At 49.0% G+C, this 24,944-nt stretch overlaps 1 protein-coding gene across 1 annotated transcript; it reads right to left on the bottom strand.

The window, feature by feature from the left end:
- Positions 1 to 1,351: 1,351 nt before the first annotated feature.
- Positions 1,352 to 24,592, bottom strand: GPR143 (G protein-coupled receptor 143). Its single transcript, XM_040266490.1, has 8 exons — positions 23,853 to 24,592; positions 22,943 to 23,037; positions 20,081 to 20,173; positions 15,031 to 15,140; positions 12,577 to 12,685; positions 10,776 to 10,893; positions 9,208 to 9,451; positions 1,352 to 1,803 (listed from the first exon to the last, which is right to left on the bottom strand). Exons 3-8 carry the CDS (start codon positions 20,149 to 20,151, stop codon positions 1,709 to 1,711), a joined length of 747 nt encoding a protein of 248 aa, XP_040122424.1. The 5' UTR covers positions 20,152 to 20,173; positions 22,943 to 23,037; positions 23,853 to 24,592; the 3' UTR covers positions 1,352 to 1,708.
- Positions 24,593 to 24,944: the final 352 nt, after the last annotated feature.

Genomic DNA, 24,944 nt, shown 5'->3' with positions numbered 1-24,944 from the left:
GTGTCTCCTGGGTGTAGTGTGTACAACATTTTTGTCTCCAAATATGTATATACACATGTATGTTTATAATACATGAAGTCTGTAAACAGACAGTCATCCACACTGCCCCCTGACAGCACACTATGCAGGTGTGGAGGGCGTCCGTGGATTTTGGTATCTGTGGGGGTCCCAGAACAAACCTCTCATGGATACCAAAGGACAGCTTTATATTATTCAGTTCAGTTCAGTTCAGTTGCTCAGTTGTGTCCGACTCTGTGCGACCCCATGAATCGCAGCACGCCAGGCCTCCCTGTCCATCACCAACTCCCGGAGTTCACCCAGACTCACGTCCATTGAGTCAGTGATGCCATCCAGCCATTTCATCCTCTGTCGTCCCCTTCTTCTCCTGCCCCCGATCCCTCCCAGCAACAGAATCTTTTCCAATGAGTCAACTCTTTGCATGAGGTGGCCAAAGTACTGGAGTTTCAGCTTCAGCATCATTTCCTCCAAAGAAACCCCAGGGCTGATCTCCTTCAGAATGGACTGGTTGGATCTCCTTGTAGTCCAAGGGACTCTCAAGAGCCTTCTCCAAAACCACAGTTCGAAAGCATCAATTCTTTGGCACTCAGCTTTCTTCACAGTCCAACTCTCGCATCCATACATATATATGTAAAATTATGGAAAGATGGAAATGTAGGCAATGATCTGAGCAGAGTCAGGTCCTAAGCTTGTATAATCAAAGCTATGGTTTTTCCCATAGTCATGTGTGGATGTAAGAGTTGGACCATAAAGAAGGCTGAGCGCCGAAGAATTGATGCTTTTGAACTGTGGTGTTGGAGAAGACTCTTGAGAGTCCCTTGGACTGCAAGGAGATCCAACCAGTCCATCCTAAAGGAGATCAGTCCTGGGTGTTCATTGGAAGGACTGATACTGAAGCGCCAATACTTTGGCCACGTGATGCGAAGAACTGACTCCTTGGAAAAGACCCTGATGCTGGGAAAGATTGACGGCAGGTGGGGAAGGGGACGACAGAGGATGAGATGATTGGATGGTATCACCGGCTGGATGGACATGCCTTTGAGCAAGCTCTGGGAGCTGGTGATGGACAGGGAGGCCTGGCGTGCTGCAGTCCGTGGGGGTCGCAAAGAATCCGACCTGGCTGAGCCACTGAACGGAAGCCTCCCTTAGACTGCATCACCACCGCTCAACACAGCTGAAGGCTAACCTGGGGGTCCAAGCCTGCCCTCCTCTGCCCCCTAGTGGTGAATGAGGAACTTGCTCCCGGGTGCTTCACCGGACCCTGTATCATCACTTATCTTAAGAGCATTCGCTTAGACGTGTTATTCAGACAGACCCCAAGTCAGGCTGGGAGCTCGGACACAACTACTTTTTTATTATTATTGTTATTTATTAACTCTTCCAAGGACCCGGATCTGGCGTTGAGATGACAGCCAGATTAGAAAAACGAACGTCCACGGAGAGTCCGGACAAGCTGCTGGTCTCCAGGGGAATCTGCCTTTGCTTCCCAAGCACAGGCTCGCGGTGGGCCTCTGCATCACACAGAGGCTGCCAGGGAACATGCTCTTAACTGTGATGGCAGGAAGATCCAGTGCGGGGCACGCTACACCCCGCAGTGTGCTGACTGCGGGGCAAGAGTACCATCGTGAGGGATGCGAACCCTCACGTCTGAAAACACACACAGGGTCCAGACCCCCCTGTCTCGTCCTCTCTATGGGTCTCCTCGGACTTTCGGAAGAGAGTCCACCGCCTTTCCGCTGCGGGACCCGCTTGCGACGTGGATTTCGATGGTGCTGCCGTCGGAACCTGGGGAGGAGGAAAGACTGTCACGGGTTGCTGTCAAAGCCTTTTACAACTTGCACAGCCATATTAAAAAGAGAAAAAAGAAAAATACACAAGACATCCACCTACGTGGGATTAAAGCATCCCAAAGGACAGAGCAAACCCTACAGAATGATCTCGGGCAACTTGATTGATGTCATGACTGTATTCGCCCCACTTCCCTGCCTTGAGACACTCTCAGCCAAACCCTGTGGATGCTGCAGAGCAAATGGAAACCAGGCCTATTGACACCCTGCCGCTTCGGGGCCCTGGGACTTGCACTAAATCAGGGGTCCCGATATCTCAGTGCTCTGTGATGCTAGTGGGGTCACTAGGGCAGTGGGGCTACGTGGTCACCCGGCCACCACTTTGCACAATTCCAGGAGGTGCCCAGAGGCCTTCTCTTGCTAAAACTGAGAGTGGCCTTTTCACGGATGATGCCATGTGGTTGGAGGAGGGGGAAGGGTGTAGGGAGCAATCAGTGGAATCAAAGCCAGGCATGACTTGCCAAAACTGTACTCCTAGAGGCCTGTTTAATCCATCCCAATGACACACCTTCCTCTGGACTCTGTGGGAACAGATGTGAGGATTATTCTCTCTGGGCAGAAGTACCCAGGCTTGCCTGCTGTTGTGCCAGGTTCTAGGGTGTGTGTGTATGTGTGTGTCAGGAATGAGCCATGGAAGACATAGGGAAGGGTGGCCTTTTCAGCTGTGCGTGAGGCAGGTGACTGCCCTTGCTGAAAACCTCCAAATCCCAAATTCTCTCAACCTATACACCCTACGGACGGCTGCAGCCTGTTCCCGTCATGACCCTCTGCTCGCTCACAAACTTCAGGCACGGGCTTCTTTACACCCAAGCTCAGTCCTGCCACAAGGCCTTTGCACGTCCCCTTTTCTGCCTATGAAGCTCTCCTGATGTTCTTGTGGCTCACTCCCACACTGCACACAGGTCTCAACTCAAATGTCACTTCATTCTCAAAGAGATGTCCTGGACACCTTGCTGAAACCAGTCTCCTGCCCTCTACGGATATGCCATTGTTCACAGCACTTCCTCTTTCCTTTTTTTTAAAACTTTTTTAATTTCGATGACGTCCAACATGTTTTTTTTTTTTTTTTCCCTTGAGTCGCTTGTGCTTTAATTGCATTATTTTAAATTATTTGTCTGTAGCTGTGCTGGGCCTTTGTTGCTATACGTGGGCTTTCTCTAGTTGCGGTAAGCGGCTTTGTCATTGTGGTGGCTTCTGTTGTTGAAGAGCACGGGTGTCAGGATTTCTGGCTCACAGGCTTTGTTGCCCCGTGGCATGTGGGGTCTTCTTGGATCAGGGATCAGACCGGTATTCCTTGCATCGCAAAGCTAATTCTTAACCACCAGACCACCAAGAGTCCTTCACAGCACCAGGGACCACCAAAGAACCGCTGGAGTCTTTCACAGCACTTGCTGCTCATTACTTATGGTGCCTGGGCTTAGTTGCCCCGCAGCATGTAGAATCTTCCTGGCCCAGGGATCGAACCCATGTCCCTGGCACTGGCAAGTGGATTCTTCCCCATGGGCCACCAGGGACGTCCTTCAGTTCTTTGTGATTTTCATTCTGTCTCTGCCACTAGAATGGAGCATCTCAGTGGACAGTGCATTTCTCTCTCTCAGTCGCCGTAGTATGTGTGGCCCCTGACACACAGAAAGTGCTCCATAAACAAATGTGAGATGCGTAAATCATGTGGGGTTGCGGCCTTGAAACAGGGGGAGGCCACACGGGTCCCTCTGAGCAGAAAGACACTAATGTATCAAGACAGGCAGAAATGAGCCCTATTTAACATGTGCAGAGTTTTGGAGAATACTCAAGGAAGAGAAGACAGAGCCTCAAGGGTGTAAATACCTGGAGAAGGCTGAGATGCAGGGAGAGGCCACGACTACAACCAAGAAAAAGCAAATGTGTGCCTGCAGCGTCCCCACGACCACCCCATGAAACCCCATGGTTTCGCAGGGTCCTCCCAGGGCAGGATGAAGATACGTCTGGGGGGCTCTAGGTTGGAGTAGGTCACACCAAGAGTGACGAGCCCCCAGAGAGCAGAGGAATTTAGAAGATGGGGGGTGGGGGGGAAAGGCTCACATCAACGGGCATGGACCCTGCAGCCCATCTCAGGAGAGTCCAGGTTGCCCGTCAAGATGGTGGGAGCAGCCGTTTGGCTGGAGTGGAAAACGTGCTCCTCCCGGAGGCCAGGGAGTCAGTTCAGTTCAGTCGCTCAGCCATGTCCGACGCTGTGACCCCATGGACTGCAGTCCCAATCTGCAGTTATTTCGGAGCCAAAAAAAATAAAGTTTCTCAGTTTCCACTGTTTCCCCATCTATTTGCCATGAAGTGATGGGACCAGATGCCATGATCTTAGTTTTCTGAATGTTGAGCTTTAAGCCAAGTTTTTCACTCTCCTCTTTCACGTTTATCAAGAGGCTTTTTAGTTCATTTTCACTTTCTGCCATAAGGGTGGTGTCATCTGTGTATCTGAGTTTATTGATATTTCTCCTGGCAATCTTGATTCCAGCTTGTGCTTCTTCCAGCCCAGCGTTCCTCATGATGTACTCAGCATATAAGTTAGATAAGCAGGGTGACAATGTACAGCCACCTTGATGTACTCCTTTCCCAATTTGGAACCAGTCTGTTGTTCCATGTCCAGTTCTAACTGTGGCTTCTTTACCTGAATATAGGTTTCTCAAGAGGCAGGTCAGGTGGTCTGCTATTCCCATCTCTTTAAAAAATGTCCACAGTTTGTTATGATTCACACGCTTAAAGGCTTTGGCATAGTCAATAAAGCCAAAGTAGATGTTTTTCTGGAACTCTCTTGCTTTTTTGATGATCCAGCAGATGTTGGCAATTTGATCTCTGGTTCCTCTGCCTTTTCTAAAGGCTGATTGAACATCTAGAAGTTCACGGTTCAGTATTCCTGAAGTCTGACTTGGAGAATTTTAAGCATCACTTTACTAGCGTATGAGATGAGTACAACTGTGAGGCAGTTTGAGCATTCTTTGGCATTGCCTTTCTTTGGGATTGGAATGAAAACTGACCTTTTCCAGTCCTTTGGCCATTACTGAGTCTTCCAAATTTGCTGGCATATTGAGTGCAGCACTTTCACAGCATCATCTTTTAGGATTTGAAACAGCTCAACTGGAGACCAGGCACCAGCTGGGAAGACGACTTCAGTTCCAAAACCGCATTCCTGCTGGAGGCGCTTCACAAAGGCTTTGATTTCTCACAGGGTCACCCCACACTGTTTACCCTCAACATCCTGAGCTCGTGGGAACTTGTGTGCAGTTTCTGTAGTTCTTGCAGAAAGACCATGGCCTGGAGGGTCACACAGTGGCTCGTGACCGAGGTCTCAGCTCCGCACCCACCCTCGTGACCTGACACTTTGAGGCATGCTCCACATCCTGTGGTTTTTCGTTTCTAAGTTCTTGCATCCTTCGCTGTCCCCTCGGGGTCTGTCCACAAAGGAGACCCCTTCTTGCTACAACCACTCTGTGAGTCTCAGATGCCAGCACCGTTGCAGATGACCCCTGACCCCCCAAGCCTAGCCCTGCCTGGGCTGAGCAGGTCTGCTGTCTGCAGCGAGCGCTTTCCAGCATGTCTGACTTTCCACAGGCTTCTCGTCTGATCTTAGCAAATCAAACAAGGCCGTGCTGGGTGTGTACTCATTCTGCATCGGTGCTGTGTGAATACCTGAGTGTCCTTGCAGGAAGTGCGGCTGCTGGTGACCTCACAGTGCCCAAGGGCCAGGCCTCCTTCCCAGCAACTCCCAGCAGTGAGCCTTGCACGTCTAGGCAGGCTCCTTGGAGCTTTCTGGCTCTGTGCAGACCTACCAGTTGGGGAGGCACGTCGTCTCTTGGGCCCTGGGCCATTGTCCTTGGATTCCTTGACACCTCAAAGCCCTAAATTGGCAACACCAACTAGGAGGTACAGAGCATCAGCTATACAGAACGTGTGACACCTAGCCCGCATCCCCTTCAAGCTGTGGAATCATCTGCAAGGTTTAGCCAGCCTGACAGATTGGAGGCCCTGGGGTCTGTTAACTCCCACACTCCCCGGGCACTGGGAACCCAAGGAACCACCAGGAGTTATGCGGACTGCATGTGGGTGGCAGGAAAGAATCTGAGACAACAAGATGGATAAGACAGAATAGAAACATGGAAGGTAACGGGGAAGCGTGGGAGAGAACAGGGAACTCTGACGATCAAGGGAAGTCTGTGCAAAATAGAACCGTGGTGGGGGGAACAAAGATGAAACAGGGCGTGGAGGGAAAGACAAGGTATTGTGAGAGTAACAACTGCAGAAGAAGAGGGAGACGAGAGGTGATGAGGGGGGAAGAGAACCGTGAGAAAGCGTGGAATTCTGGAGCGAGAAAGGAACTTTTGGAGCCACGGAACTGTGCTCAGAGGACACAGAGATGGGAGAGATAGAATCGTGAGAAAGGCTGCAGGGAGATAGGACAGGAACTTGAGGGAGAGATACAGAATTGTCAGAACAGAAAATTATGGTTACCAAAAGGTGTACGTGAAAGGGTCTGGCTGCTCGCCGCTCAAAAGCCAATAAGCGGGCCAAGTTGGTGGAAAGGGAAAATTTGCTGTATTTCAGATGCCGGCAACTACGGGGGAGAGTGGCAGACGTCTGTCCAAAGGCCAACCCCCTGACAGGCAGAGGGTGAGACAAAGTTGGGGTGGGGGTACATGCAGAACCAGTACAGTCACCTCTGACAGTCATCTTCACTGAGAGCAGCACCGTGGTTGTTTTAGTTACAGATAATCTTTACTTCCTGGGTGCACGTGTTCTCATGTCTTTGTGGTCAGTTCTTGGAATCGTTGGCAGCTCAAGACCTGGGTACAGTCGGGTCATCGTGTAGTTAACGTTTCCACCTGGTGTGTTTTGGTATCTATAAGACAGCTCACAGGAGGTGGCTCCGAATATTACCTACAGCCTCTTCAGAAAGAACGAAAGGCCCTTGTGTGTATGTGTGTGTTAGTCACTCAGTCATGTCTCTTTGTGACCCCATGGACTGTACCCCACCAGGCTCCTCTGTCCACGGAATTCTCCAGGCAAGAATACTGGAGTGGGTTGCCATTCTCTTCTCCAGGGGATCTTCCCAACCCAGGGATCGAACCCGGGTCTCCTGCCTCGCAGGCAGATTCTTTGCCATTTGAGCTACAGTGGAAATCTCACTACATTTAAAGAGTACATTTTTATCATTTGGTCCCCTTTGATGGTTTTCCTTTGTTTTTAGCATTTCTCACCTCTCTGATTAAACTGATTCTTTGACTACACTTCTCCACCAGCAGCAGGCAGGCAGAGAACATGATGGAATGGCGGGGGGCAGTGGGCAAGGATCATACCGTCTTGCTTTGTTTCATTTCGGGGAAAGCGTGTTGTGGGAGAGACTGGTCGTCGTGAAAAAGAGGGTTAGGGGAACCCTGGAAGGTTTTTGCGTAAGAATGAATAATTTGAGGATGAATAGGCAGTTGTGGAAAAGAAAAAAAAAACAAAAATGAGAACACAGAAAATCGTAGAAGAATAAAATGGCAGAAGAACTGAAATGTGGTCGGGAACAGAGCCCTAGGAGATAAAATGGTGATATGAGACAGACCACAGACAGCAAAGAGCTGTGGGAAAGTAAAATTATTCGAAAGAGGAATTCTGGAATGAAACAGAAAGCTGTGGGAAAATGGAGAGTTGTGGGCAAGACAAGGATTATGGGGAAGAAAGAAAACTGTGGGAGAAGTGTAGCGTTGCGGAAAAGACACGGGGTGGGAGAGAGAAGTAGGGAATTACGGGAAATAGAGCTTTGTGGAAAACACAGGGGATTGCATGGAGAAGGAGGAAGAATGGAAAAGCAAGGGATTATTGGAGAGATGGGAGGGCTTTGGGAAATCCTGATTCTTTACAAAGATGCTCCTCGTATTCTGAACTCAAGTTGTCATCAGGAATTATATACAGCTTTCACTGTGAACCGTCGCCACAGTCATGAAAGTGAAGTCACTCAGTTTTGTCCAACTCTTTGCGACCCCATGGACTGTAGTCCTACCACGCTCCTCCATCCATGGAATTTTCCAGTCACTTGGTTAGTCCTACAAGCAAATGTAAGCGTTCTATCTCCGCTCAGAAACCTTAACTGGCCTTTTGCTGGCTCCAAGATAAAAATGCAGAATCTGTAAACACCCCTTGACGGATCTCTTCCCCACCTGCCTCTCTCCAGCTTCCCACCGCCAAACTACATGCAAGTTCAGCCTTTATTTATTTATAAGTCTTTATTCCTAAGTTCCCCACGTGATACTTCTCAGAGACGCTCACACCCCAGCCCCCGCCTCAGCTAAAATGGTGTTGATTGGGTTGCAAGCGCTCAAGGAATATTTCTTCAAAATCAGTTGACTTTCCTGTTAAGTGGCGAGTAAGTGCCAGAGACTGCATTAGACGCTTAATGACGGAGGCTTGGTGGAAGCCTGTCAGCCTGGAAGTGAATCCTAAAGTAGCAGATAGAGGCTTAAGGATATGATAAACAGGTCAAGCTTCGTCCTAACAGTGCAGACGGGGAGAGGCCTAACCGTACTTACCACTTCAAGTTTGTATCTCTGGGTTTTTCTCTGACATGTAACAGTATTTTCTTGTGAAAGCAAAGTGGCTGGAAAGGGGAAAGGAAATATGCCCGAGATTAAGGCAGCCTTATCTCATTTCCGATATTACCACTTTATTCGAAAAGGCCCCCGGTTCCTGAGGGTTCTGGCCTCAGCATACAGCCTGTGGTATAGACACGGGGGTCTTGTATGTGGGAGTCATCCTCTTTGCTGACTTGTACCCACATCTTTAACTGTGGTGTTAAACAAGACCCTTGAGAGTCCCTTGGGCTGCAAGGAGATCCAACCAGTCCATCCTAAAGGAAATCAGTCTTGACTTCACTTTCACGTTCAAGCTTTAAAGAAATATTATTTGGGCCTTAAACTGATACTTTCATCCTCCATATCAGTTGGGTTAATGGACATAACCCCAAATTAGATGAAAAGTGAAAGTGAAGTCGCTCAGTCATGTCCGACTCTTTGCGACCCCACGGACTGTAGCCCACCAGACTCCTCCATCCATGAGATTCTCCAGGCAGAAGATTGGAATGGGCTGCCATTTCCTTCGCCAGGGGAATCTTCCTGACTCAGGGATCGAACCCTGGTCTCCAGCATTGTAGGCAGACACTTTACCATCTGAGCCACCAGGGGAGTCCAAATTAGATGAACAGGAGTTGAGAAAGAGGATCGATTTGAGGACCACAGTGCGAGAGTCTTGAAATGAAGAGGTCATTGACAAAGGAGTTCCTGGGAAGCCTGGGGCCCCCAACCTAGGCCTGCCTCTACCCAGAGGCTCTTACCTTCAGAAAGCAAGCTCAAGGCCTCATCGGAAGTGTGCGTACCGCCTGGCAGCTCCTTCTTGGGAACGGGGCCTTCCCCGGGCTCATGGGGGCCCCTGGGGGATGGGGGCGCCCCCTCGGTGGCCGAGGTGGTCATCGAGTCCCACTGGATCTCCTTGCTGGGACCTGGAAGTGTCAGGCAGCAGCCCGTCCAGCCGTAGAAGGCCAGGGACAAGAGGAAACCTTGGGCTGGATTCAGGATCCCCTGGAAGGGAGGAGAAAGAGACAGCATATAAGTCAGGGTGCTGACGGGCATCGGGGGTCACTTCGGTCCACAGGGTTGGCCTCAGCTGGGGCATGTCCTGTTTGCTAGTTTGGGGCAAGAGAGAGATTGGCTTGGAGGTGCTGGGCCTTCAGAGGTGTGTGGGGGACACAGGAGACCAGAGGGTGGAGAGGAAGGTCCCGGGCATCACCCCAGCAATGTGGGTTGTCTAGAACGCTTGATATTTATGGACAGTGTTCCAAGGGATACCTCCAACTCTGTGGCTTTCTCACTCTGCAACATTTCTTCCAGAGAAATTCCCAGATATTCTTAGTCTGCCTGAAAAGTTTGAGACACTTGCCAAACTGACTTACCAGAGTCATATGCGTTTAATAATGATGCTAACACTGAACACAGAAGCATTTAATTGAGGACACGGTGCGCCTCTCCACTTGTTTACTTGCTAAGTGGTTTCCAACTCTTTGCAAGTCCATGGACCGTAGCCCAACCAGGCTTCTCTGCCCGTGGGATTCTCCAGGCAAGAATACTGGAGTGGGTTACCAGGCCCTTCTCCAGGGGATCTTCCTGACTCAGGGATCAACTGGGGTCTCCTTCATTGGCAGGTGGATTCTCTTACTGCTGAGCCACCAGGGAAACCCAGGCACCTCTCCACTAACAGCTCCTGTATGGAGTTTTTGTAGTGGAGACACAATATACTGGAAACATCAAGAACGATGTATCTGTAAGCTTTCCACCTGATTATGGTGGTGAGTTTCTAGGCAATATTGTTGCCTACATGTGATTAGGTGGTTGAAATGAGTATAATCTCTACACCCTGCATTTTTCACTTATTATGAGATTTCAGAATTGTTATATTTTACATTGTCATTTTCAACATCTGCATACCATTCCATCAAGATCAAAGACAGTGATTTACTTAACCATTCCCTTTTATTAAAAAAAAAAAATGTGGGTTGTCTAGAATGCTTTATATTTATGGATAGTGTTCCAAGGAATACCTCCAACTCTGTGGCTTTTTCAGTCTGAAACATTTCTTCCAGATAAATTCCCAGATATGTTTAGTGAGCCTGAAGGGTTTGAGACACTTGCCAAACTGACTTACCAGAGTCAGATCCATTTAATAATGATGCCAACACTAAACACACAAGCTAGCTCATGGACCACAGCCAGATAAGGGGGCCCCGCAACCTCTTCAACTCACTGCATATTTAAATAACACATAGATCATACTTCTCAGTGGTTTTTATCCTGTCTGGGTTTTTTTCTTCTTCTTTAGGAAGTACATTTAAAATCAAGATTGACCTACCATCATGAACCACGTGGTCTTGGCTGCGTTTCTGACCTGTTTCAAAGAGCTGCTGTTGATATCTGGTTGCATTTCAAGACAGAACAAAAGGATTTCGTTGATGACATTTGAGAACCAGCTGTGAGACAGAAAATGGGCCACGGGTAAAGAGAACATGCGATATTCTTCTTTTTTTTTTGCTTACTTTTAATGGGAGGATAATTGCTTCACAATATCATTTTTTATCAATGCCAGAGGTCAGGGGACATGTCTGCACCCATGACTGTTGACTCACTCCATCATGTCTAACTCTTTGCGACCCTAATGGACTGTAGCCCACCAGGCTCCTCTGTCCATGGGATTTCCCAGGCAAGAATATTGGAGTGGGTTGCCATTTCTTCCTCCAGGGGATCTTCCCAACTTAGGGATCGAACCCACTCCTCCGGCATTGCAGGCAGAATTTTTTATCCACTGAGCCACCTGAGAAGCCCCAGAAACATATCTCCCAAGACCTAGAAGTCTGGGAGGGGTGACCAAATAGCTGCAGGAGAATTAGACGAGAATTAGACGTCAGAGATGGCATCCCCCTCAGCCAAAAGCAGAGACCAAGAGACCCTCCTGAATAGTCACAATCAACACCATATCGGGTGGAAGGTTCTAGCACACATCAAATAGCCCAGAAGTCATTCCTCCTTTGATGAGTAAGCTGACGTCTAAATGGAGACCAACACGAACCTTGATGTTTTACGTTGGAAATTTCTGATGTTAGTGTTGGCAGGTCGGTGAGGTTGGAAATGGTGGACTTGGGGTAGTTTTAGAGGGAGGTAACTCACGGCTCTCCCAGGAGAATGTCCAAAGCAGCCTCCTCCCATCAGATAAATTATTAACCACCAATGTGTGCCCTGTCTTGCAGAGCACTCTGTGCTGCAGCAAAGGGCTTTCTGATTTGGTGCTCGTCACAGGTCTATTTGCACAGAGCAAACCCACCTGAAATGCTGGGGCAGACTGCCTGTTGGGGACAGGGTGGGCCCACTGAGGAGATGAAGATTGCTCTATACCCTTCTTGGTTTTTTTTTTTTCAGTTGTTTTTTGGCCGTGCCACACAGCTTTCAGGATCTTAGTTTCCTGAACCAGAGATGGAACTCTTGCCCCATGCAATGGGAGCTTAGAGTCCTAACCACTGGACTGCCTGGGGAGTCATGGTTTCTGTCCTTGTTGCCCTGAGCTGTGAGTCATCACACAGACACGGGCCGTTGCCTCTGTGTCTCATCAGATACAGGAATCTTGTTGTCAAGACAAATGCAGGGACTTCCCTAGCCGTCCCAGTGGTCAAAACTCGGTACTCCCAGTGCAAGGGATGAGGGTTCAATCCCTGGCCGGGGACGTAAGACCCCACATGCCTCACACTGCAGCAACCACCAAAAAAATTAATTAATTAAAAAATAAAACAAAGATGGATGCAAAAATAAAAGATGGATTTAGAAGGCATGATGAAGCATTTGATTTGAACGTTAACCCACCGGCGATGGGACAATACTCCGGAGGCAAGTGGTTGGGATGTGACCACGTTAAAGTGAGGATTTTCTGTTGTTAGGGATTCTCTATAATTTGAGCGGATGTGAATTTCTTTCCAGAAGGTTACGGCTGTAGACTGGCCTTCCTGTCTGGACAGCATTGCCTCCAGGGCCATCTGGACAAGCCTCAGAAGGTTTCGTCTCCCAAGACTCTGCCTCTGGAACTCAGGTCACACTTGGGGAGGCATCTTACAAGTGGTTTGCATTTCACCTCCCGGTGACAGTTTAAAGAAACAGAAACGCATTACCAAACGATGAAAACCAGCATTATTTTGAAGAATCGGGTCTTGATCATGGCTCCCATGCGTCTCTCGTTCTCCGTGTAAATGCCTTGTCTTCCCTTCAGTAAGGAGGTCACTGTGGAGAGCAGAGGGGAACGGTGTGTGATGTTCATGATTTGCAAAGGCCAGCAAACCAGATGAGACCCCGCAAGTCACCCTGGAGAGCAGGAGGCAAGATACCACCCATGCCTCTCTCACCACTGCATGGGGTGGGGCGGGGCGCTTCTCAGACACTCGGGGGAATACATAGCTTTTAAAGGTTTACTTTGAAGTCTTTGTGGCTTCCCTGATAGCTCAGATGGTAAAGAATCCCCCTGCAATGCAGGAGACCCCAGTTCGATTCCTGGGTCGGGAAGAGCCCCTGGAGAGGGGAGAAGCTACCCACTCCAGGATTCTGGGGTTTCTCTGGTGGCTCAGCTGGTAAAGAATTTGCCTGCAATGTGGGAAACATGGGTTCAATCCCTGGGCTTGGGAAGATCACCCTGGAGAAGGGAGAGGCTACCCACTCCAGTATTCTGGCCTGGAGAATTCCTCGGACTTTATGAGTTGGACATGACTGAGCAACTTTAACTTTAGCTTTTGAAATCATTTAGATTTATATAAGACACACAGATAGCAGAGTCCCCATATAGCTACACCCAGCTGCCCCCAGTGTTAACGTCTTCCACAACCACACGTTGGTCAGCATGAAGAACACAACGCTGGTACAGTGCTGTTAACTACACCCCCAATTTTATCTGGATTTTATTCATTCAGGAACTGTATTTTTAACAGGTTATACTTTTTATCTTTATAATAAAAAGTATTTTATAAATATAAAATATAAATATAAAAAATTATTTTTATTATAAGAATAATTCACTAGGGGACTTGTCTGGTGGTTCAGTGGTTATAAGATTCCATGCATCCAACACGGAGGGTGATGGTTCGATCTCTGATCAGGGAACTATAATGCCCCATGCTGAAAAGTGTAGCCAAAAAATTTAAAAATAATAAAAATTTATCCTTGATTTCTTTCTTTCTTTGGTCAAGACTCTCTGCACGTGGGATCTTAGTTCCCCAACCAGGGATTAAACCCAGGTCCCCTGCAGTGAAAGCATGTAGTCCTAACCCCTGGACCTCCAGGGGAGTCTCATATTTGCTATTTTAAAATGTCGAAAGAGTTAGCATTCCTTCTTTAGACAAGTTGAAAAATATAAAAAAAGTTTAGAAAAAAGTTAATAACCTATCATCCCCCCAAAGACAACTACTATTAGCATCTTACTGTATTTCTTTCCAGTGTTTTTTTCTACACTTTGTTTTCCTTTATTTGGTGTAATTGAATCACTATTTTTTAATCACTATGTTTTAATGCAATGGTTTTAAAAAAGCTGTATTTGGCTCAGACAGTAAAAGCATCTGCCTAAAATGCAGGAGACCAGGGTTCAATCCCTGGGTTGGGAAGATCCCCTGAAGAAGGAAATATCAACCCACTACAGTACTCTTGGCTGGAAAATTCCATGGATGGAGAAACCTGGTAGGCTACCACCCGTGGGGTGGCAAAGAGTGGGACACGACTGAGCGACTTCACTTTCTTTCTTTCTAATACACTATGGGGGTTCTGTGTTTTCCAGTTTTTCTTGCAGTAGAGTTGATTTCCAATATTGTGTTAGTGACAGCTGTACACACACTGGTTTTCAACGCAGATACGAAGAGAGAGACCCAAAGAGCCTTGGTGATGTCTCCCTAAGTAGCAGAGCATATCGCTTAAAGTTCTGCAATCCACAGTCGATCGTCCAGTGACCTTTCTGCGGAGGTGTGTTTCTTTATCCTGATTCTGCCCGTGAGGGACCCACAGGACAAGAGGGGGCTGGAGCCTTGCCCCAGGGCTCATCTCCTCAAGGATGGGGTAGGGGGCTGGAATGCAGTCCCCCTCCTCTGGGTCTGCTGACTCACCTTCTTGCCCATATCTTTCTGGTGCCTCTGACTCATGTCCTGTGGGCCCCTTCCTGCTTCCTGCCCAGCTGGGAGAAGACACGGGCCCAGACAACACGGGGATAGCCCTGTCCATCTCCGCCCCTCGCCAACAGCTGACCTTTCCTTTCCTCTCCTGTTCCCATCTCCCCCTCCACCAGTTTTCAAGGACACTGGGTCTTTGGGGGCACACCAAGGACAGACCCAGGATGAGTCCAGGTAGAAGGGAAAAAGTCCACAGGTCCCTGGGCTGTGCACTAACGGATGCTGGCAAAGACTTCATCTAGCCCGTGACTGAGTAGGCTTGCTCCCTGTCACTGATGTAAACCCACTCACTCTCCTCAACTTTATTCTGCTTGTCTCTGCAGGATGACAGATGAGGTCAGGGATCCTAGATAATGACTGGGGCCCAAGACCTGGGGCTCATCCCCGTGGCCTCATCCCCAGGGAAGCTTCCCTGCCCTTTACCTGCGGTCACTGTCTTTCGGAATAGGATGGGGTTGCCCACGAGGACCAGTAGCAGCGGCAAGTATGTGGTGATGTAGTGAGGGATGGCGTGCTCCAGGCCCCTCTCGCACCTGGTGGGGGGTGGGGGGAGAGAAAAACCGAGGCATTCTCCAGCAATGAGGCTTTACCTGAAATAACCCGCTGCTTTATCTGAAATCTGAGATAAGAGGACCCAAAGTGCAAAGGGGAATGCACAGGTCACTTCTGGCTGCCGGAAGGAAACCTGACTCACATCTCATGTCTGTGGACAAGCAAGTAAGTCACAGAAGGAGAAGGAGGATCCATCACAGTTCTGTCTTGTCTCAGAAAGCGGGCCGCTTTTCCAGTTCCCCGCCAGAAAAAAAGTAAAGACAGGAAAAGATGGGATGGTGGATGCCCACTCCCACCACAACCCCTCTGTGGGACCCCTGCAAAGAAAACACGCACAGTTCAAGCAAGACAAAGGCACTCAACAGACTAGTTAGGTCTCAGCACTTTACTATGTGCTAGGCCTGGCTGACATCATCAATAAGATCCAAGCTCTGCCCTTGAACAACTGAAAACACCCAAGCTTCCTATTTCTCAGGACACTTGTTCTCAAGGTGACCCATAATCATTTTGGTGGTTCTTTTCGGAAAGAAAGACAGGAATGTCTACTGATGGGTTGAATGACACATCCGTCAGCAACAGGACATGGTGGTGTGCCACACACAGCTATGTTACCAAGGCCGGGGAGTGTCACTGAACAAATGCGTAATGTAGAGAAAGTGGCAACGGGGGAGACGGCATCCAAAGGAGAAGTTGCTCAGGTCCGACCCCCGATGAGGTGGAAAACCAGAGGAAGGCGCAGCCCTGGAGGCCTGCGAGGACGGCATGATAAAGATGCCGGTGCTTTCATCAGTATGGAGTGCGCATGCCAGAGACGAAAGTGGCAGGAGAATGCACGAAACCAGGAATGAACAATGCAGTGCCACCTTTTGTTGCCCTAAGGATGGCAATATCATGTGAAGATGGTGCGTTCTTTTTTAAATGAAGCTTTCTTCTTCAGCTGTGAAAGCTAAACCATGGTCTACAAGGGCTTGAGGGGAGAAAGGGAAACAGGAGGAACAAAAGATGAGATTCGAATGATGAGGGACAGATGAGTGAGGGTGGGAGCCTGCACAGTGCTCTGAGGATGCAAATGATGAAGGGTGGAGATGATGGAGGGTGCAGAGGAGATGATGGAATGATGGAGGGTGGAGATGATGGAGGGTGGAGAGATGATGGAGGGTGCAGAGGAGATGATGGGATGGTGGAGGGTGGAGATGATGGGGGATGGAGACATAGAGGGTGATGATAAAATTAAAAGACTTACTCCTTGGAAGAAAAGTTATGACCAACTTAGATAGCATATTCAAAAGCAGAGACATTACTTTGCCAACAAAGGTCCGTCTAGTCAAGGCTATGATTTTTCCAGTGGTTATGTGTGGATGTGAGAGTTGGACTGTGAAGAAAGCTGAGCGCCAAAGAATTGATGCTTTTGAACTGTGGTGTTGGAGAAGACTCTTGAGAGTCCCTTGGACTGCAAGGAGATCCAACTAGTCCATTTTGAAGGAGATCAGCCCTGGGTGTTCTTTGGAAGGACTGATGCTAAAGCTGAAACTCCAGTACTTTGGCCACCTCATGCGAAGAGTTGACTCATTGGAAAAGATTCTGATGCTGGGAGGGATTGTGGGCAGGAGGAGAAGGGGATGACAAAGGATGAGAGGGCTGGATGGCATCACCGACTCGATGGACGTGAGTTTGAGTGAACTCCGGGAGTTGGTGATGGACAGGGAGGCCTGGTGTGCTGCGATTCATGGGGTCACAAAGAGTCGGACACGACTGAGCGACTGAACTGAACTGAACTGAATGATGATGGAAGAGGAGATGATGGAGGGTAAAATGAGGAAGGTTAGAGAAGATGGGATGATAGAAGGAGAGAGTACTAATGGAGGGTGGAAATGATGGAGGGCATTTTGAAAAGACCCTGATGCTGGGAAGGATTGAGGGCAGGAGGAGAAGGGGACAGAGGATGACATGGTTGGATGGCATCACCGACTTGATGGACATGAGTTTGGGTAGCTTCCGGGAGTTGGTGATGGACAGGGAGGCCTGGTGTGCTGCAATTCATGGGGTCACAAAGAGTCAGACACGACTGAGTGACTGAACTGAAAGATGATGGAAGGTTGTGATGGTGGAAGATGAGATGATGGAGGTGGGAGATGATGGGATAATGGAGATGATGAGATAAAGGAGGTCAGAGATTATGGAGGGTGGACATGATGGTGGAGATAATTATGGATGAGATGATGGAGGTAGAGACATATGATGATGGAAGTTGGAGATCATGGAGGGTGGAGATGATGGAATGATGGAGGGTGGAGATGATGGAGGCTGAAGATGATGGGATGATGGAGGGTGGGAATGTTGGAGCATAGAGAAGAAGAAGGATGGAGATGATTGAGGGTGGAAATGTTGGAGGGTGGGGATGAGGCAAGGGGAAGATGTTGGAGGATGAGATGATGCAGGGTGGGCATGTTGGGATGATGGAAGGTGGAGATGATGGAGAGGGAAGAAGATGGAATGTGGTGATGATGGAGGAGGAGATGATGGAGGAGGAGAAGATGGAGATAGACATGATGGGATGATGGAGGGTGGAGATGATGGCATGGTAGAGGGCAGACTGATGGATGGTGGAGATGGTGGAGGGTGGACATGAGGCAGATGAGATGATGGTGGCTGGAGATTATGGAGGATGGAGATGATGGAGGATGAAAATGATGGATGGTGGAGATGATGGAGGGTGGGATGATGGGATGATGGATGGTGGAGATGATGAAAGATGAGATGATGGAAGGTGGAGATGATGGAGAGTAGAGATGATGGAAGATGAGATGATGAGATGATAGAGGATGAGATGATGGAGGTTAGAGAGGATGATGGAAGTTGCAGATGATGATGGTTGCAGGTGATGTATGTTACAGATGTTGGAGGGTGGGGATGATTAAGGGTGGACATGTTGGAGGGTGGGGATGATTGAGGGTGGAGATGTTGGAGGGTGGGGATGATATAGGGTACAGATGTTGGAGGATGAGATGATAGCCTATGAGATGATGGAAGATGGGCATGATGGGATGATGGTCGGTGGAGATGATGGAGGCTGGAGGTGATGCATGTTGGAGATGCTAGAGAGTGGGGATGAGTGAGGGTAGAGATGTTGGAGGATGAGATGATGGAGAGTTAAAATGCTTCAGGGGGAGGCCCTGTGTTAATCTTGGAGCACCTGGGCTCAAATAAAACAGCCCCAGGATCCCATGGGTGGAGGTGAGTGATAAAAATTCCCTTTCCGATTAAGTGCATCCCTCTGTAACAGCTGCTTACCCTATCTTTGTCCTTTTAAGGCTCCTGGGGAGAGCAGATTATTTTGAGGGGTCTACACAGAGGCCTGGAAGTAGTCACAGTTAACAAGGCAATAGGACTGTGAAGACATTTGAGTGAGCAGCTGCAAGAAATTAAGAAAGATGAGGAGAAACAGTCTACACCACAGGTCAGCAAATTTTTTCTCTAAAGGAACAGATAGGAAATGTTTTAGGCTTTAGAACCTATGAGTAGATTTGAGTCAAATCTACTCAACTCTAATGGATAAAGCAGCCATAGACAATACATACACAAATGGGTACGGCCGTGTGCCAATAAAACTTTATTTACAAAAGCAGGCAAAGGGCTGGACCTGTATTAAGGGCCGGATCTGTATTAAGGGCTGTGCTGTACTGATCCTTGGGTCTGTGCTGTGTTGTGCTTATTCGCTCAGTTGTGTCCGACTCTTTGTGACCCCATGGACTGTAGCCCACCAGGCTCCTCTATCCATGGGATTCTCCAGGCAAGAATACTGGAGTGGGTTGCCATGCCCTCCTCCAGGGGATCTTCCCAACCCAGGAATTGAACCCAGGTCTCCCGCATTGCAGGCGGATTTTTTACTGTCTGAACCACCAGGGAAGTCCAAGAATACTGGAGTGGGTAGCCTAGCCCTTCTCTGGGGGAACTTCCCAACCCAGGAATTGAACTGGAGTCTCCTGCATTGCAGGCAGACTCTTTACCAGCTGAGCTACCCAGAAAGCCCCTCCCTGGGTCTACACCACCTTAAAATCACCAAGAGACCGTGTTCAACCTCTGATTTTCAGTTTTCCATTAAAATGTAGAATATATCTCCTTAGAGGGACCTTGAGGTTTTACAAATGGTAAAGGGCAGGGGTTCAGACTTAAAGAAATGTCTGAGACAGTTTCAGAGGCCACATCTCCCAGTGTGTGTTCAGAAGAGCACAGGATGGAGACATGAAAAAAAGGTGTAGACAGCAGAAGCTGAACATGAGCTATTCTAAAAGCAACCCTTTGAGTCTCCCAGACATTTAGAACTCAGCCCTGGGATGTTCAAGTCACCTGCATGCCCAGAGGAAGCTGGTTTGAAGGATAAAAAAAAATCAAGAGCGGGTAGGAGGGAGCCATGCCCATCACAGGCATCTAGGGAGAAGAGATGCACCTCCAGCTCTGATTGTGCCTCTGAGGTTGTTTTTTTGTTTGTTTGTTTAAACACAGCCCTCAGTACAGATCCAGCCCTCCGCCTGCTTTTGTCAATAAAGTTTTATTGGCACACAGCCATGCCCACTTGTGTATGTATTATCTATGGCTGCTTTACCCATTAGCACTGAGTAGTGAAAGTCACTTAACATCACACTCACCATTCTACAGTGAACAAGTCAGCGGCATTTAGGACATCCACGGTGCTGTGCAAGCCCCACCTCAAGCTCTGCATCCACACTGGGCACAGCACTGACCCAACACACAGGTGACAGGCAGGAGCAGGGGATCCTGGCCGGCTCGAGGAGCCAGGCATGTGCTTGCAGCTGCGCGGATCCTGGACGAAGGCCCGCCCACCCACGTGGGGTCAGCACCCAGGCACGTCCTGCAGGAGGACACCTCACGGGGGTTGGGCATTGGGGGAGCCCCGGCTCACCTGGCCACGGAAGGATAGTACAGCATGAGGGCGCCCTCCACGCTCAGCAGGGCGGCCAGGCCCCAGGTCATCAAGTGGTACAGCAGGATGGTGCTGGGGGAGGGAGAATACAGGTCCAGAACCTCAGGTCCAGCACCTGCCCGGCCCCGCACTCTGCGAGCAGCGGTAAAACACATGCAGAGCAGACTCTCAACAAACAGCCCCTTGATTGTGCCTCTGAGGTTGTTTGTCTATTTGTTTAAACACATCCCTCAGTACAGATCTGGCCCTCCACCTGCTTTTGTAAATAAAGTTTTATTGGTACACAGCTGTGCCTACTTGTGTTATGTATTATCTATGGCTACTTCACCCCTTAGTGCTGAGTAGTGAAAGTCACGTGACATCAAAGTCACCATTCTACAGTGAACAACTCAGAGGCATTTAGGACATCCACAGTGCCATGCAAGCCCCACCTCAGGCCAGTTTCAAAACATGTTCATCCCCCTAAAAGGACACCCACACCCATTCGGGGGTCTCTCCCCATTACGCCTGCACCCCCAGCCCCTGGCAACCACTCAGCTACCACCTCTCTCTATGGATTCGCCTATTCTGGACATTTCATCCAAGTGAAAGTGTAAAAAGTGTGGCCTTCTGTGTCTGGTTTGTTTCCCTTAACCTAAGGCTTTCAGAGTCCGTCTAGGCAAAGCTATGGTGTTTCCAGTAGTTATGTATGGATGTGAGAGTCGGACTATAAAGAAAGCTGAGTGCTGAAGAATTGATGCTTTGGAACTGTGGCATTGGAGAAGACTCTTGGGAGTCCCTTGGACTGCAAGAAGAACCAACCAGTCCATCCTAAAGGAGATCAGTCCTGAATATCCTTTGGAAGGACTGATGCTGAAGCTGAAACTCCAATCCTTTGGCCACCTGATGCAAACAGTTGACTCATTAGAAAAGACCCTGATGCTGGGAAAGATTGAGGGCAGGAGGAGAAGGGGACGATAGAGGATGAGATTGCTGGATGGCATCACCGACTCAATGGACATGAGTTTGAGTGAGGTCTGGGAGTTGGTGATGGACAGGGAAGCCTGGCGTGCTACAGCCCCTGGAGTCACAAAGAGTTGGACACGACTGAGTGACTGAACTAACTGAACTGAAGGCTTTTAAGATTGACAGGAGGGACAGGCATTTCAGGTGCACAGCAAGAATACCTTGCTGTTTTGATTGTGCCTTCTTCCTTTTATAAAAATGAGCTGGCATAATTCCTCCTAGGGACCTAGCTCCCCCAGTAGCAAGGGGTTCCCAGCTTCTGTCCTTTCTGAAGTCATCTCGGTACCTAACATGCAAGGGTCTTAATGCTCAGTCCAAACCACAAAGAAGGTCTCTGAGAAATGGTGGCCATGTGACATTCCAGGAGAGCAAGGAGACTTTCTATCTCTCTCCACTGCCACCCTTGATCATTCCTTGCAGAGTTGATACTGTTACCACCCCCCATCCTTACATCCTTAACAGTCCCCATCCTTCATCTCTGTACACCCACACAACGCCACCCTGTCCCCCCGAAGGAGCAGAGGCAGTAAGCCTTGCAGGTGATCCAGAGAGGTTCAGAAACTTGCCAACAGTCACTCAGTGACTGAGGTGCGTGAGTGAGGGTCAGGAACTTGAACCTACTGAGGCCAAGGCACTAACCACTATGTAATTCCTCCTAGACGGCCCCCTCTCCAGCTCCAGAATTCTTGGGCTCTCTATACTTCTTAGAACTTCTTCCTATACCTTTAGATACCATCAGAATCATGCCAACCCTTTTTTAGTATCTGTCCAGTTCCAAATATGAAATTTACTGAATTACTTATTTCCACGGTTTTAAAATCCTCAGTTTTTTTTGGGGGGGGGCACCTGGAGAATATTTTGATATATATATATGTATAGTTGACTTACAATGTTTCAGATGCCCAGCAAGAACACCTTGCTGTTTTGATTGTGCCTTCTGCCTTTTATACAAAAACGAGCTGGCATTAGATGTTTCTTGGTGGAGTGCCCGCTGGGAGGTTCTGATGGACTGTGTCTCAGTTCAGTTCAGTCACTCAGTCATGTGCAACTCTGTGACCCCATGGACTGCAATATGCCAGGCCTCCCTGTCCATCACCAACTCCCGGAGTTGACTCAAACTCATGTCCTTTGAGTCGGTGATGCCATCCAACCATCTCGTCGTCTGTCGTCCCCTTCTCCTCCTGCCCTCAATCTTTTCCAGCATCAGGGTCTTTTCCAGTGAGTCAGTTGTTCACATCAGGTGCCCAAAGAATTGGAGTTTCAGCTTCAACGTCAGTTCTTCCAATGAATATTCAGGACTGATCTCCTTTAGGATGGACTGGTTGGATCTCCCTGAGGTCCAAGGGACTCTCAGGAGTCTTCTCCAAGACCACAGTTCAAAAGCATCAATTCCTTGGCGCTCAGCTTTCTTTATAGTCCAACTCTCACATACATACATGACTACTGGGAAAACCATAGCCTTGATTAGACAGACCTTTGTTGGCAAAGTAACGTCTCTGCTTTTTAATATGGTATCTAGGTTGGTCATAACTTTTCTCCCGAGAAGTAAGTGTCTTTTAATTTCATGGCTGCAGTCACCATCTGTGGTGATTTTGGAGCCCCCCCAAAAGAATGTCTGCCACTGTTTGCACTGTTTCCCCATCTATTTGCCATAAAGTGATGGGACTGGCTGCCATGATCTCAGTTTTCTGAATGTTGAGCTTTAAGCTAACTTTTTTGCTCTCCTCTTTCACTTTCCGTGTCTACCCTCCAGAAATAAGAGTGCTCGTGGCCTCTCCAACCTTCCCCTTGGGCAATGAGCTAGGGCAGAAGACCCCGGCCGCTCGCACTGAATACCTCTGTCCAGCCGACCTCTGGATCACCAGGTAGGCATCCACCGCGTAGCAGAACAACCACCAGAAGCAGGCGCTGTACAGCAGCTGGATCCAGAGCTATAATCAGAAGAACGGCATCCCAGCCCCAGGGTGCAGGCTACGGGCGGCCCCGCCCCCCCCATGTCATCCCAGCCCCTGGGGGTGGGCTCCAGGTGGCCCTGCCCCCTCCCCTGACGTCATCGCGTGTCCCTGAAAGCCCTCCGCAGACACGTGGCCACCCTTGGAAGCCCAGGCTGGGATGTGGCCTAGGGGCAGGCGGGTGCCTTGGTTTCCCCGTCTGCTCAGCCGGACTGGTCCAGCGAGCCTCGCCTGGTGCTCACACGTGTAGGCAGAGAGATGAAGAGCTCAGAGACGAAAGGCCTGGCCTGGCACTTTGAACCAGACACCCTTCTGCTGAGGACGAAAGAAGAGGATGCGCAGGAAGGACCTTCCCAGGAGAAGCAAGGCAGGGACGGGCTTCAGTGCTAAGTCCTTTCAATAGTGTCTGTCTCTTTGCAACCCTATGGACTGTAGACCGCCAGGCTCCTCTGTCCATGGGATTCTCCAGGCAAGAATACTGGAGTGGGTTGCCATTTCCTCCTCCAGGGGATCTTCCCAACACCGGGGTCAAACCCGCATCTCCTGCATATGCAGGCGGGTTCTTCACCCATGAGCCACCTGGGAAGCTCCAGAGGCACCTGGAGGGTTTGTTAAATCACAAACAGGCCCTCCCCTCTCAGGGCACCTGGTCAGTGGGGTAAGGGTGGGGGTCTCTGAGCTTTTCTAAAAACTGCACTGGGATGGGTGGGAGGGTCAGGACCGTACTTTGAGGACTCAATGTAACACAGAGGAGTGAAGGGGTGCGGAGGGGGTGCCAGGGGAGCCACACTTACTGCACTCCCCACGCAGAAGACAGCTGGCCACACATCTGTCCTGTTCACGGTGGAGATGTCATCCACGAAACTCGGAAACCCTAACCACACCGCAGATCGGACCACGACACCTAAGGGACAACCAGGTGATAATGCTTTCTTTATATCTGCTCCTGACTCAGACCTAAAGGGGACCCGGTGACTGTAAAAATGATGGATGGACAAATGGACACATGGGCAGATGAAAGGACGGATGGATAGAAGATAGGGAGGGAGAGAGAAAGACGTGAGGGAGGCAGAGATGATGCGTGAAGGAGAGACAGGCGGAAGAAAAAAGATTCAGAAGATAAGGATTACGGTTGCAGGCAATCCCAGGCGCTTTGATTTCCACTTCCACTGATATCGGCTACAGTCACGTTCCTTATTTTGCTTGTTCGTTCATTTGCCTCTAAAACGCAACTGTTTCTTGGCTGTATTTTTAGTGTCCAGCTTAACTAGTCCTCGTATGAAAAAAAAAAAAAAAAGAACGACTGAAAAAAAGCACATTCTTTCTTAATTTTTTTAAAGGATGTATTGGTTTATTTTATTGATTGGTCTTTGTTGCTGCTAACGGGACTTTCTCCAGGTGCAGCGAGCAGGGCCACTCCTCTTGGGCTTCTCGTCTCTGTGGCCTCCCTTGTGGAGAACCAGCTCCAGGGCACCTGGGCTCTAGTAGGTTCATCACCTGGGCTCAGTAGTCATGGCTCATGGGCTCAGCAGTTGTGGGGCATGAGCTTAGTCACTCCATGCCATGTGGGATCTTCCCCGCCCAGGGATGGAACTCACATGCCCTGCATTGCAAGGTGGATTCTCAACCACCAGACCACCAGCGAAGTCCCGAAAAAGCTTATTCTGAAGTTGTAGAGTTCTTCCGTTCTTTTAAAAAAATAGGTAAATAAAAATTGAAGATTTTCACAAGTTAGCTCTTGGTAATCTACTTCTGACATTTATTATTTGTGAGTTTTCCTTGCTCTTAGATCCAGATATCTAATTTGCCTATAATCAGTATCCACACTCAAGGGTTGTGAGGTTTGTGATAACGTCTGAGTGTACACTGTATAACGCAAAATGCTC

This window comes from Oryx dammah, unplaced genomic scaffold, assembly GCF_014754425.2.
Source record: "Oryx dammah isolate SB20612 unplaced genomic scaffold, SCBI_Odam_1.1 HiC_scaffold_23, whole genome shotgun sequence".
Lineage (NCBI taxonomy): Eukaryota > Metazoa > Chordata > Mammalia > Artiodactyla > Bovidae > Oryx > Oryx dammah.
This window is presented reverse-complemented; position numbering and strand designations above follow the sequence as displayed.

Bases quoted from the DNA above. Each gene is read 5' to 3' on its own strand.
- GPR143 (XM_040266490.1), bottom strand. From the start codon at position 20,151: ATGACCTGGGGCCTGGCCGCCCTGCTGAGCGTGGAGGGCGCCCTCATG. The intron at 15,141-20,080 runs GTGAGCCGGGGC...ACCCCCCACCAG, and splicing joins TACTATCCTTCCGTGGCCAG to GTGCGAGAGGGGCCTGGAGC. The intron at 9,452-10,775 runs GTAGGTCAATCT...CCTCCCTTCCAG, and splicing joins AGACCACGTGGTTCATGATG to GGGATCCTGAATCCAGCCCA.